The sequence below is a fragment of the Haliotis asinina genome, chromosome 16 (assembly GCF_037392515.1).
Source record: "Haliotis asinina isolate JCU_RB_2024 chromosome 16, JCU_Hal_asi_v2, whole genome shotgun sequence".
NCBI classification, from domain to species: domain Eukaryota; kingdom Metazoa; phylum Mollusca; class Gastropoda; order Lepetellida; family Haliotidae; genus Haliotis; species Haliotis asinina.
The window spans coordinates 21,155,121-21,168,416 of record NC_090295.1 but is presented as its reverse complement, the minus strand read 5'-3'; the positions used below and the strand labels follow the sequence as shown (position 1 = coordinate 21,168,416).

Below are 13,296 nucleotides of genomic sequence, written 5' to 3'. Positions count from 1 at the left end.
ATGTAAATATCAGGTTGCTGTAAGTCTCGTAGTGCAGTGGAATGGTTTCCTGACTTGCGATGATCGTAACAGACCTTGATTGAAGTGGGCAAAGATAGGTACTGCAAGCTTTCATATGATGAAAACATACCACTCCTTATGGAATTAAAAGCAAATGCTACATGGCTCCATTGCCAAATTTGCTGCTAGTGGCACCAACCATAAACCTTTAGTACGATCTATTAAATAATGGACACAGGTATGATCCAACATCCTTTTAAACATAAGAAGTTTAGATTGATATTAAGAGTGTAGGGATAGAAGGTAGCGAGAGGCTGAAAGCAGGTCAAATAATCATCTACATGTCACACATATACATCATGTTGCTCCAAACATTTAAGGGAAAGCAGAACAATCAGTTCAACACTTGTACTCTGAATGTTCAATTGATCTCTATTAGCTCTCTCCACATGACTGATATCGTGTATCAAGACTAGTATATGCTAGTGTTAGAAAACCTAGACGTGGCATGCTATCCTCATTTCAATGAGTAAAGAGTAAACTGAATGTGATTGTATATAAGAATGAGCTCTAAATGGCATACTATTGTGCCTAGCAGATAGTTGAAGAATGTAATTAAGGCACTGACAGTCATGTAACGGCTATGGACAGATGTGAAGTAAATGGTGTTAGTCATGGTATGCTGCTACCTTAATGATGATGTATTTCTCTAAACTTTCAGGCTTTCGAAGGCACAGAAAGGTCTACACGTGGACATAAAGAATGTAGACCTGACATGTTTGGGGACTATTGTGTACAGTAATCAGTTCATTTGATATTGAGGCAAATGTAGTTGAGGGGACATGCTCTGTTTTTCTTCACGTACACAATGAGGACAAACCATTTGAAAAAGCTTGAAAGTGAAATGTGTTCACATGTTACTATGAATGTGTTTTGCGGCAGCCTGCCGAATGTGTGGAGCTGGAACCGATGTACTTGGTTTCACTCCCTTTCATTCGAGCCTCGTCTTAATGTCCCCAATGGACAATGATACAGACCATGCCTGTACTTTCCGACAATACAGTCAAGAAGTGAATCATTGGCAGTAATGACTTGCGTTTTTCTATGAGGATTCGATGTTAAAAGTAGCAAGTTGAAACTTGCATGAAAAGGTATGCGGTTAGTATGTCTGTGTCTCTGATTAACAGAATATGGGCCTCTTTCTTTCTGATTGTTATGTACGTCTCTTATCAGGGAGGACATACATGTTTCTTCTTTAAATTTGCAAGGAAGCAATAAGTAAGTACAAAGAGGAAAGGACATTGTTTGTGTGAGTTTATTTGACCAGATTTCTTAAAGCTGACATTGTATAGGACGGTGTAGTTAATGAGCATATGACCATGATGACACCAGATGTCCAGCATTTGACAGAAATGTGCAGAGCCAGTTGAGCTTAACCATGGTGGCCGCCACCTCCACCACCGCCCTTTCCACCTCCTCCATGGCCGCCACCTCCTTTGCCACCGCCTCCTTTTCCACCACCTCCTCCATGGCCACCGCCTCCTTTTCCACCACCTCCTCCATGGCCACCGCCTCCTTTTCCACCACCTCCTCCATGGCCACCACCTCCTTTGCCACCGCCTCCCTTGCCGCCACCTCTTTTGCCACCACCGCCTTTGCCGCCACCTCCATGCCCCCCTCCACCTCCTTTGCCACCACCACCTCCGTGGCCACCATAGGCAGAGCGAAAGAAGGCTGTGAACACTGGAAAGGAAATGAAGAAGCACACATCAGTTGTTAATCATCTGTAAAGAACATCCCTAAAATATCGTTTTCAACATTAAAGTGCTGCTAAGAACACTTTCTTAGCTCTTTAAGTCACATCGTTGTAGAACATATGCTAGGAAATGAAAGAAGTGGTGAACTTCTCAGTCAGCGTTTTGCAATACCCAAACAGCTATAATGAAAGGTTAAACTTACCCAATGCCACAACCAGTGCTATTTTATAGAGCTGCATCTTCACGGATACGTCTATCCACAATAGAATAAACGATGTGAATGACCGTTTTGCAAGCACACAAGGCCTTTTATACAAATGGAGAAGGAAATGAAGACAGTGAATCGAAATACTCTCAATTGAGAAAGAAAGAAAAGAAATTCCATTTTGAGTTTTTCCTAACCATTTATTTGTGAACTACCAGCATGTTATGTAATATCACCTTGACGCTGGATATATTCATCCTTTATTATTTACGTTTTCCTGCTTAGCTATCAGACACATACTGTGCATTAGTAAGGCAGACAGGCGCCCCTTGGCTGTTTCTCTGCTGGATGAAAAGCAGGGTTACACTGACTCATCCAATGACTTGAAAGTAAATATAGCATACACAAAAAGTGAATGGAGTGAAATCTATAAAATGCAAGAAGAATACATACATGTAAATATCAGCTTACTTTAAGTCTCGTAGTGCAGTGGAATGGTTTCCTGACTTGCGATGATCGTAACAGACCTTGATTGAAGTGGGCAAAGATAGGTACTGCAAGCTTTCATATGATGAAAACATACCAGTCCTTATGGAATTAAAAGCAAATGCTACATGGCTCCATTGCCAAATTTGCTGCTAGTGGCACCAAACATAAACCTTTAGTACGATCTATTAAATAATGGACACAGGTATGATCCAACATCCTTTTAAACATAAGAAGTTTAGATTGATATTAAGAGTGTAGGGATAGAAGGTAGCGAGAGGCTGAAAGCAGGTCAAATAATCATCTACATGTCACACATATACATCATGTTGCTCCAAACATTTAAGGGAAAGCAGAACAATCAGTTCAACGCTTGTAGTCTGAATGTTCAATTGATCTCTATTAGCTCTCTCCACATGACTGATATCGTGTATCAAGACTAGTATATGCTAGTGTTAGAAAACCTAGACGTGGCATGCTATCCTCATTTCAATGAGTAAAGAGTAAACTGAATGTGATTGTATATAAGAATGAGCTCTAAATGGCATACTATTGTGCCTAGCAGATAGTTGAAGAATGTAATTAAGGCACTGACAGTCATGTAACGGCTATGGACAGATGTGAAGTTAATGGTGTTAGTCATGGTATGCTGCTACCTTAATGATGATGTATTTCTCTAAACTTTCAGGCTTTCGAAGGCACAGAAAGGTATACACGTGGACATAAAGAATGTAGACCTGACATGTTTGGGGACTATTGTGTACAGTAATCAGTTCATTTGATATTGAGGCAAATGTAGTTGAGGGGACATGCTCTGTTTTTCTTCACGTACACAATGAGGACAAACCATTTGAAAAAGCTTGAAAGTGAAATGTGTTCACATGTTACTATGAATGTGTTTTGCGGCAGCCTGCCGAATGTGTGGAGCTGGAAGTGATGTACTTGGTTTCACTCCCTTTCATTCGAGCCTCGTCTTAATGTCCCCAATGGACAATGATACAGACCATGCCTGTACTTTCCGACAATACAGTCAAGAAGTGAATCATTGGCAGTAATGACTTGCGTTTTTCTATGAGGATTCGATGTTAAAAGTAGCAAGTTGAAACTTGCATGAAAAGGTATGCGGTTAGTATGTCTGTGTCTCTGATTAACAGAATATGGGCCTCTTTCTTTCTGATTGTTATGTACGTCTCTTATCAGGGAGGACATACATGTTTCTTCTTTAAATTTGCAAGGAAGCAATAAGTAAGTACAAAGAGGAAAGGACATTGTTTGTGTGAGTTTATTTGACCAGATTTCTTAAAGCTGACATTGTATAGGACGGTGTAGTTAATGAGCATATGACCATGATGACACCAGATGTCCAGCATTTGACAGAAATGTGCAGAGCCAGTTGAGCTTAACCATGGTGGCCGCCACCTCCACCACCGCCCTTTCCACCTCCTCCATGGCCGCCACCTCCTTTGCCACCGCCTCCTTTTCCACCACCTCCTCCATGGCCACCGCCTCCTTTTCCACCACCTCCTCCATGGCCACCGCCTCCTTTTCCACCACCTCCTCCATGGCCACCACCTCCTTTGCCACCGCCTCCCTTGCCGCCACCTCCTTTGCCGCCACCTCCATGCCCCCCTCCACCTCCTTTGCCACCACCACCTCCGTGGCCACCATAGGCAGAGCCAAAGAAGGCTGTGAACACTGGAAAGGAAATGAAGAAGCACACATCAGTTGTTAATCATCTGTAAAGAACATCCCTAAAATATCGTTTTCAACATTAAAGTGCTGCTAAGAACACTTTCTTAGCTCTTTAAGTCACATCGTTGTAGAACATATGCTAGGAAATGAAGGAAGTGGTGAACTTCTCAGTCAGCGTTTTGCAATACCCAAACAGCTATAATGAAAGGTTAAACTTACCCAATGCCACAACCAGTGCTATTTTATAGAGCTGCATCTTCACGGATACGTCTATCCACAATAGAATAAACGATGTGAATGACCGTTTTGCAAGCACACAGGGCCTTTTATACAAATGGAGAAGGAAATGAAGACAGTGAATCGAAATACTCTCAATTGAGAAAGAAAGAAAAGAAATTCCATTTTGAGTTTTTCCTAACCATTTATTTGTGAACTACCAGCATGTTATGTAATATCACCTTGACGCTGGATATATTCATTCTTTATTATTTACGTTTTCCTGCTTAGCTATCAGACACATACTGTGCATTAGTAAGGCAGACAGGCGCCCCTTGGCTGTTTCTCTGCTGGATGAAAAGCAGGGTTACACTGACTCATCCAATGACTTGAAAGTAAATATAGCATACACAAAAAGTGAATGGAGTGAAATCTATAAAATGCAAGAAGAATACATACATGTAAATATCAGCTTACTGTAAGTCTCGTAGTGCAGTGGAATGGTTTCCTGACTTGCGATGATCGTAACAGACCTTGATTGAGGTGGGCAAAGATAGGTACTGCAAGCTTTCATATGATGAAAACATACCACTCCTTATGGAATTAAAAGCAAATGCTACATGGCTCCATTGCCAAATTTGCTGCTAGTGGCACCAAACATAAACCTTTAGTACGATCTATTAAATAATGGACACAGGTATGATCCAACATCCTTTTAAACATAAGAAGTTAAGATTGATATTAAGAGTGTAGGGATAGAAGGTAGCGAGAGGCTGAAAGCAGGTCAAATAATCATCTACATGTCACACATATACATCATGTTGCTCCAAACATTTAAGGGAAAGCAGAACAATCAGTTCAACGCTTGTAGTCTGAATGTTCAATTGATCTCTATTAGCTCTCTCCACATGACTGATATCGTGTATCAAGACTAGTATATGCTAGTGTTAGAAAACCTAGACGTGGCATGCTATCCTCATTTCAATGAGTAAAGAGTAAACTGAATGTGATTGTATATAAGAATGAGCTCTAAATGGCATACTATTGTGCCTAGCAGATAGTTGAAGAATGTAATTAAGGCACTGACAGTCATGTAACGGCTATGGACAGATGTGAAGTAAATGGTGTTAGTCATGGTATGCTGCTACCTTAATGATGATGTATTTCTCTAAACTTTCAGGCTTTCGAAGGCACAGAAAGGTCTACACGTGGACATAAAGAATGTAGACCTGACATGTTTGGGGACTATTGTGTACAGTAATCAGTTCATTTGATATTGAGGCAAATGTAGTTGAGGGGACATGCTCTGTTTTTCTTCACGTACACAATGAGGACAAACCATTTGAAAAAGCTTGAAAGTGAAATGTGTTCACATGTTACTATGAATGTGTTTTGCGGCAGCCTGCCGAATGTGTGGAGCTGGAAGTGATGTACTTGGTTTCACTCCCTTTCATTCGAGCCTCGTCTTAATGTCCCCAATGGACAATGATACAGACCATGCCTGTACTTTCCGACAATACAGTCAAGAAGTGAATCATTGGCAGTAATGACTTGCGTTTTTCTATGAGGATTCGATGTTAAAAGTAGCAAGTTAAAACAGGCATGAAAAGGTATGCGGTTAGTATGTCTGTGTCTCTGATTAACAGAATATGGGCCTCTTTCTTTCTGATTGTTATGTACGTCTCTTATCAGGGAGGACATACATGTTTCTTCTTTAAATTTGCAAGGAAGCAATAAGTAAGTACAAAGAGGAAAGGACATTGTTTGTGTGAGTTTATTTGACCAGATTTCTTAAAGCTGACATTGTATAGGACGGTGTAGTTAATGAGCATATGACCATGATGACACCAGATGTCCAGCATTTGACAGAAATGTGCAGAGCCAGTTGAGCTTAACCATGGTGGCCGCCACCTCCACCACCGCCCTTTCCACCTCCTCCATGGCCGCCACCTCCTTTGCCACCGCCTCCTTTTCCACCACCTCCTCCATGGCCACCGCCTCCTTTTCCACCACCTCCTCCATGGCCACCGCCTCCTTTTCCACCACCTCCTCCATGGCCACCACCTCCTTTGCCACCTCCTCCCTTGCAGCCACCTCCTTTGCCGCCACCTCCATGCCCCCCTCCACCTCCTTTGCCACCACCACCTCCGTGGCCACCATAGGCAGAGCCAAAGAAGGCTGTGAACACTGGAAAGGAAATGAAGAAGCACACATCAGTTGTTAATCATCTGTAAAGAACATCCCTAAAATATCGTTTTCAACATTAAAGAGCTGCTAAGAACACTTTCTTAGCTCTTTAAGTCACATCGTTGTAGAACATATGCTAGGAAATGAAAGAAGGGGTGAAGTGGGCAAAGGTAGGTACTGCAAGCTTTCATGTGATGAAAACATACCACTCCTTATGGAATTAAAAGCAAATGCTACATGGCTCCATTGCCAAATTTGCTGCTAGTGGCACCAAACATAAACCTTTAGTACGATCTATTAAATAATGGACACAGGTATGATCCAACATCCTTTTAAACATTAGAAGTTTAGATTGATATTAAGAGTGTAGGGATAGAAGGTAGCGAGAGGCTGAAAGCAGGTCAAATAGTCATCTACATGTCACACATATACATCATGTTGCTCCAAACATTTAAGGGAAAGCAGAACAATCAGTTTAACGCTTGTAGTCTGAATGTTCAATTGATCTCTATTAGCTCTCTCCACATGACTGATATCGTGTATCAAGACTAGTATATGCTAGTGTTAGAAAACCTAGACGTGGCATGCTATCCTCATTTCAACGAGTAAAGAGTAAACTTAATGTGATTGTATTTAAGAATGAGCTCTAAATGGCATACTATTGTGCCTAGCAGATAGTTGAAGAATGTAATTAAGGCACTGACAGTCATGTAACGGCTATGGACAGATGAGAAGTAAATGGTGTTAGTCATGGTATGCTGCTACCTTAATGATGATGTATTTCTCTAAAGTTTCAGGCTTTCTAAGGCACAGAAAGGTCTACACGTGGACATAAAGAATGTAGGCCTGACATGTTTGGGGACTATTGTGTACAGTAATCAGTTCATTTGATATTGAGGCAAATGTAGTTGAGGGGACATGCTCTGTTTTTCTTCACGTACACAATGAGGACAAACCATTTGAAAAAGCTTGAAAGTGAAATGTGTTCACATGTTACTATGAATGTGTTTTGCGGCAGCCTGCCGAATGTGTGGAGCTGGAACCGATGTACTTGGTTTCACTCCCTTTCATTCGAGTCTCGTCTTAATGTCCCCAATGGACAATGATACAGACCATGTCTGTACTTTCCGACAATGCAGTCAAGAAGTGAATCATTGGCAGTGATGACTTGCGTTTTTCTATGAGGATTCGATGTTAAAAGTAGCAAGTTAAAACTGGCATGAAAAGGTATGCGCTTGGAATGTCTGTGTCTCTGATTTACAGAATATGAACTTAATTCTTTCTGATTGTTATGTATGTCTCTTATCAGTGAGGACATACATGTTTCTTCTTTAAATTTGCAAGGAAGCAATAAGTAAGTACAAAGTGGAAAGGGCATTGTTTTTGTGAGTTTATTTGACCAGATTTCTTAAACCTGACATTGTATAGGACAGTGTAGTTAATGAGCATATGACCATGATGACACCAGATGTCCAGCATTTGACAGAAATGTGCAGAGCCAGTTGAGCTTAACCATGGTGGCCGCCACCTCCACCACCACCCTTTCCACCTCCTCCATGGCCGCCACCTCCTTTGCCACCGCCTCCTTTTCCACCACCTCCTCCATGGCCACCGCCTCCTTTTCCACCACCTCCTCCATGGCCACCGCCTCCTTTTCCACCACCTCCTCCATGGCCACCACCTCCTTTTCCACCACCTCCTCCATGGCCACCACCTCCTTTGCCACCACCTCCCTTGCCGCCACCTCCTTTGCCACCACCGCCTTTGCCGCCACCTCCATGCCCCCCTCCACCTCCTTTGCCACCACCACCTCCGTGGCCACCATAGGCAGAGCCAAAGAAGGCTGTGAACACTGGAAAGGAAATGAAGAAGCACACATCAGTTGTTAATCATCTGTAAAGAACATCCCTATAATATCGTTTTCAACATTAAAGTGCTGCTAAGAACACTTTCTTAGCTCTTTAAGTCACATCGTTGTAGAACATATGCTAGGAAACGAAAGAAGGGGTGAACTACTCAGTCAGCATTTTGCAATACCCAAACAGCTATAATGAAAGGTTAAACTTACCCAATGCCACAACCAGTGCTATTTTATAGAGCTGCATCTTCACGGATACGTCTATCCACAATAGAATAAACGATGTGAATGACCGTTTTGCAAGCACACAGGGCCTTTTATACAAATGGAGAAGGAAATGAAGACAGTGAATCGAAATAGCCTCAATTGAGAAAGAAAGAAAAGAAATTCCATTTTGAGTTTTTCCTAACCATTTATTTGTGAACTACCAGCATGTTATGTAATATCACCTTGACACTGGATATATTCATTCTTTATTATTTACGTTTTCCTGCTTAGCTATCAGACACATACTGTGCACTAGTAAGGCAGACAGGCGCCCCTTGGCTGTTTCTCTGCTGGATGAAAAGCTGGGTTACACTGACTCATCCAATGACTTGAAAGTAAATATAGCATACACAAAAAGTGAATGGAGTGAAATCTATAAAATGCAAGAAGAATACATACATGTAAATATCAGGTTGCTGTCAGTCTCGTAGTGCAGTGGAATGGTTCCCTGACTTGCGATGATTGTAACAGACCTTGATTGAAGTGGGCAAAGATAGGTACTGCAAGATTTCATATGATGAAAACATACCACTCCTTATGGAATTAAAAGCAAATGCTACATGGCTCCATTGCCAAATTTGCTGCTAGTGGCACCAAACATAAACCTTTAGTACGATCTATTGAATAATGGACACAGGTATGATCCAACATCCTTTTAAACATAAGAAGTTTAGATTGATATTAAGAGTGTAGGGATAGAAGGTAGCGAGAGGCTGAAAGCAGGTCAAATAATCATCTACATGTCACACATATACATCATGTTGCTCCAAACATTTAAGGAAAAACAGAGCAATCAGTTCAACGCTTGTAGTCTGAATGTTGAATTGATCTCTATGAGCTCTCTCCACATGACTGATATCGTGGATCAAGACTAGTATATGCTAGTGTTAGAAAACCAAGACGTGGCATGCTATCCTCATTTCAATGAGTAAAGAGTAAACTTAATGTGATTGTATTTAAGAATGAGCTCTAAATGGCATACTATTGTGCCTAGCAGATAGTTGAAAAATGTAATTAAGGCACTGACAGTCATGTAACGGCTATGGACAGATGAGAAGTAAATGGTGTTAGTCATGGTATGCTGCTACCTTAATGATGATGTATTTCTCTAAAGTTTCAGGCTTTCTAAGGCACAGAAAGGTCTACACGTGGACATAAAGAATGTAGGCCTGACATGTTTGGGGACTATTGTGTACAGTAATCAGTTCATTTGATATTGAGGCAAATGTAGTTGAGGGGACATGCTCTGTTTTTCTCCACATACCGAATGAGGACAAACCATTTGAAAAAGCTTGAAAGTGAAATGTGTTCACATGTTACCATAAATGTGTTTTGCGGCAGCCTGCCGAATGTGTGGAGCTGGAACTGATGTACTTGGTTTCACTCCCTTTCATTCGAGCCTCGTCTTAATGTCCCCAATGGACAATGATACAGACCATGCCTGTACTTTCCGACAATACAGTCAAGAAGTGAATCATTGGCAGTAATGACTTGCGTTTTTCTATGATGATTCGATGTTAAAACTGGCATGTTGAAACTGGCATAAAAAGGTATGCGCTTGGTATGTCTGTGTCTCTGATTTACAGAATATGGGCTTCCTTCTTTCTGATTGTTATGTACGTCTCTTATCAGGGAGGACATACATGTTTCTTCTTGAAATTTGCAAGGAAGCAATAAGTAAGTACAAAGTGGAAAGGACATTGTTTTTGTGAGTTTATTTGACCAGATTTCTTAAAGCTGACATTGTATAGGACGGTGTAGTTAATGAACATATGACCATGATGACACCAGATGTCCAGCATTTGACAGAAATGTGCAGAGTCAGTTGAGCTTAACCATGGTGGCCGCCACCTCCACCACCGCCCTTTCCACCTCCTCCATGGCCGCCACCTCCTTTGCCACCGCCTCCTTTTCCACCACCTCCTCCATGGCCACCGCCTCCTTTTCCACCACCTCCTCCATGGCCACCGCCTCCTTTTCCACCACCTCCTCCATGGCCACCACCTCCTTTGCCACCGCCTCCCTTGCCGCCACCTCCTTTGCCACCACCGCCTTTGCCGCCACCTCCATGCCCCCCTCCACCTCCTTTGCCACCACCACCTCCGTGGCCACCATAGGCAGAGCCAAAGAAGGCTGTGAACACTGGAAAGGAAATGAAGAAGCACACATCAGTTGTTAATCATCTGTAAAGAACATCCCTAAAATATCGTTTTCAACATTAAAGTGCTGCTAAGAACACTTTCTTAGCTCTTTAAGTCACATCGTTGTAGAACATATGCTAGGAAATGAAAGAAGTGGTGAACTTCTCAGTCAGCGTTTTGCAATACCCAAACAGCTATAATGAAAGGTTAAACTTACCCAATGCCAGAACCAGTGCTATTTTATAGAGCTGCATCTTCACAGATACGTCTATCCACAATAGAATAAACGATGTGAATGACCGTTTTGCAAGCACACATGGCCTTTTATACAAATGGAGAAGGAAATGAAGACAGTGAATCGAAATAGCCTCAATTGAGAAAGAAAGAAAAGAAATTCCATTTTGAGTTTTTCCTAACCATTTATTTGTGAACTACCAGCATGTTATGTAATATCACCTTGACGCTGGATATATTCATTCTTTATTATTTACGTTTTCCTGCTTAGCTATCAGACACATACTGTGCATTAGTAAGGCAGACAGGCGCCCCTTGGCTGTTTCTCTGCTGGATGAAAAGCTGGGTTACACTGACTCATCCAATGACTTGAAAGTAAATATAGCATACACAGAAAGTGAATGGAGTGAAATCTATAAAATGCAAGAAGAATACATACATGTAAATATCAGGTTGCTGTAAGTCTCGTAGTGCAGTGGAATGGTTCCCTGACTTGCGATGATTGTAACAGACCTTGATTGAAGTGGGCAAAGATAGGTACTGCAAGATTTCATATGATGAAAACATACCACTCCTTATGGAATTAAAAGCAAATGCTACATGGCTCCATTGCCAAATTTGCTGCTAGTGGCACCAAACATAAACCTTTAGTACGATCTATTGAATAATGGACACAGGTATGATCCAACATCCTTTTTAACATAAGAAGTTTAGATTGATATTAAGAGTGTAGGGATAGAAGGTAGCGAGAGGCTGAAAGCAGGTCAAATAGTCATCTACATGTCACACATATACATCATGTTGGTCCAAACATTTAAGGGAAAGCAGAACAATCAGTTCAACGCTTGTAGTCTGAATGTTCAATTGATCTCTATTAGCTCTCTCCACATGACTGATATCGTGTATCAAGACTAGTATATGGTAGTGTTAGAAAACGTAGACGTGGCATGCTATCCTCATTTCAATGAGTAAAGAGTAAACTTAATGTGATTGTATTTAAGAATGAGCTCTAAATGGCATACTATTGTGCCTAGCAGATAGTTGAAGAATGTAATTAAGGCACTGACAGTCATGTAACGGCTATGGACAGATGTGAAGTAAATGGTGTTAGTCATGGTATGCTGCTACCTTAATGATGATGTATTTCTCTAAACTTTCAGGCTTTCTAAGGCACAGAAAGGTCTACACGTGGACATAAAGAATGTAGGCCTGACATGTTTGGGGACTATTGTGTACAGTAATCAGTTCATTTGATATTGAGGCAAATGTAGTTGAGGGGACATGCTCTGTTTTTCTTCACGTACCCAATGAGGACAAACCATTTGAAAAAGCTTGAAAGTGAAATGTGTTCACATGTTACTATGAATGTGTTTTGCGGCAGCCTGCCGAATGTGTGGAGCTGGAACTGATGTACTTGGTTTCACTCCCTTTCATTCGAGCCTCGTCTTAATGTCCCCAATGGACAATGATACAGACCATGCCGGTACTTTCCGACAATACAGTCAAGAAGTGAATCATTGGCAGTAATGACTTGCGTTTTTCTATGAGGATTCGATGTTAAAACTGGCATGTTGAAACTGGCATAAAAAGGTATGCGCTTGGTATGTCTGTGTCTCTGATTTACAGAATATGGGCTTCCTTCTTTCTGATTGTTATGTACGTCTCTTATCAGGGAGGACATACATGTTTCTTCTTGAAATTTGCAAGGAAGCAATAAGTAAGTACAAAGTGGAAAGGACATTGTTTGTGTGAGTTTATTTGACCAGATTTCTTAAAGCTGACATTGTATAGGACGGTGTAGTTAATGAACATATGACCATGATGACACCAGATGTCCAGCATTTGACAGAAATGTGCAGAGCCAGTTGAGCTTAACCATGGTGGCCGCCACCTCCACCACCGCCCTTTCCACCTCCTCCATGGCCGCCACCTCCTTTGCCACCGCCTCCTTTTCCACCACCTCCTCCATGGCCACCGCCTCCTTTTCCACCACCTCCTCCATGGCCACCGCCTCCTTTTCCACCACCTCCTCCATGGCCACCACCTCCTTTGCCACCGCCTCCCTTGCCGCCACCTCCTTTGCCACCACCGCCTTTGCCGCCACCTCCATGCCCCCCTCCACCTCCTTTGCCACCACCACCTCCGTGGCCACCATAGGCAGAGCCAAAGAAGGCTGTGAACACTGGAAAGGAAATGAAGAAGCACACATCAGTTGTTAATCATCTGTAAAGATCATTCCTAAAATATCGTTTT

The 13,296-nt window shown here is 41.9% G+C and overlaps 4 protein-coding genes across 4 annotated transcripts; all 4 read right to left on the bottom strand.

Moving 5' to 3' along the window:
* Positions 1–1,362: 1,362 nt before the first annotated feature.
* LOC137267683 (histone H1-like protein HC2) lies at positions 1,363–1,716 on the bottom strand. The gene has a single exon (XM_067802150.1). It carries the CDS (start codon positions 1,714–1,716, stop codon positions 1,363–1,365), a length of 354 nt encoding a protein of 117 aa, XP_067658251.1.
* A 2,061-nt stretch (positions 1,717–3,777) lies between these two features.
* LOC137267681 (histone H1-like protein HC2) lies at positions 3,778–4,116 on the bottom strand. Its single transcript, XM_067802149.1, has one exon. It carries the CDS (start codon positions 4,114–4,116, stop codon positions 3,778–3,780), a length of 339 nt encoding a protein of 112 aa, XP_067658250.1.
* Positions 4,117–6,177: 2,061 nt separating this feature from the next.
* Positions 6,178–6,516, bottom strand: LOC137267680 (histone H1-like protein HC2). Its single transcript, XM_067802148.1, has one exon. It carries the CDS (start codon positions 6,514–6,516, stop codon positions 6,178–6,180), a length of 339 nt encoding a protein of 112 aa, XP_067658249.1.
* A 366-nt stretch (positions 6,517–6,882) lies between these two features.
* Positions 6,883–13,198, bottom strand: LOC137267679 (cytochrome c1-like). Its single transcript, XM_067802147.1, has 4 exons — positions 12,872–13,198; positions 10,622–10,810; positions 8,207–8,395; positions 6,883–6,933 (listed from the first exon to the last, which is right to left on the bottom strand). Exons 1-4 carry the CDS (start codon positions 13,196–13,198, stop codon positions 6,883–6,885), a joined length of 756 nt encoding a protein of 251 aa, XP_067658248.1.
* Positions 13,199–13,296: the final 98 nt, after the last annotated feature.

Coding starts and splice junctions, on each gene's coding strand:
- LOC137267681 (XM_067802149.1), bottom strand. CDS start 4,116: ATGGTGGCCACGGAGGTGGTGGTGGCAAAGGAGGTGGAGGGGGGCATG.
- LOC137267683 (XM_067802150.1), bottom strand. CDS start 1,716: ATGGTGGCCACGGAGGTGGTGGTGGCAAAGGAGGTGGAGGGGGGCATG.
- LOC137267679 (XM_067802147.1), bottom strand. CDS start 13,198: ATGGTGGCCACGGAGGTGGTGGTGGCAAAGGAGGTGGAGGGGGGCATG. Junction 10,811..12,871: donor TGTCAAATGCTGGACATCTG/GTGTCATCATGG, acceptor TTTCCTTTCCAG/TGTTCACAGCCTTCTTTGGC. Junction 8,396..10,621: donor AGGCGGTGGCCATGGAGGAG/GTGGTGGAAAAG, acceptor TTTCCTTTCCAG/TGTTCACAGCCTTCTTTGGC.
- LOC137267680 (XM_067802148.1), bottom strand. CDS start 6,516: ATGGTGGCCACGGAGGTGGTGGTGGCAAAGGAGGTGGAGGGGGGCATG.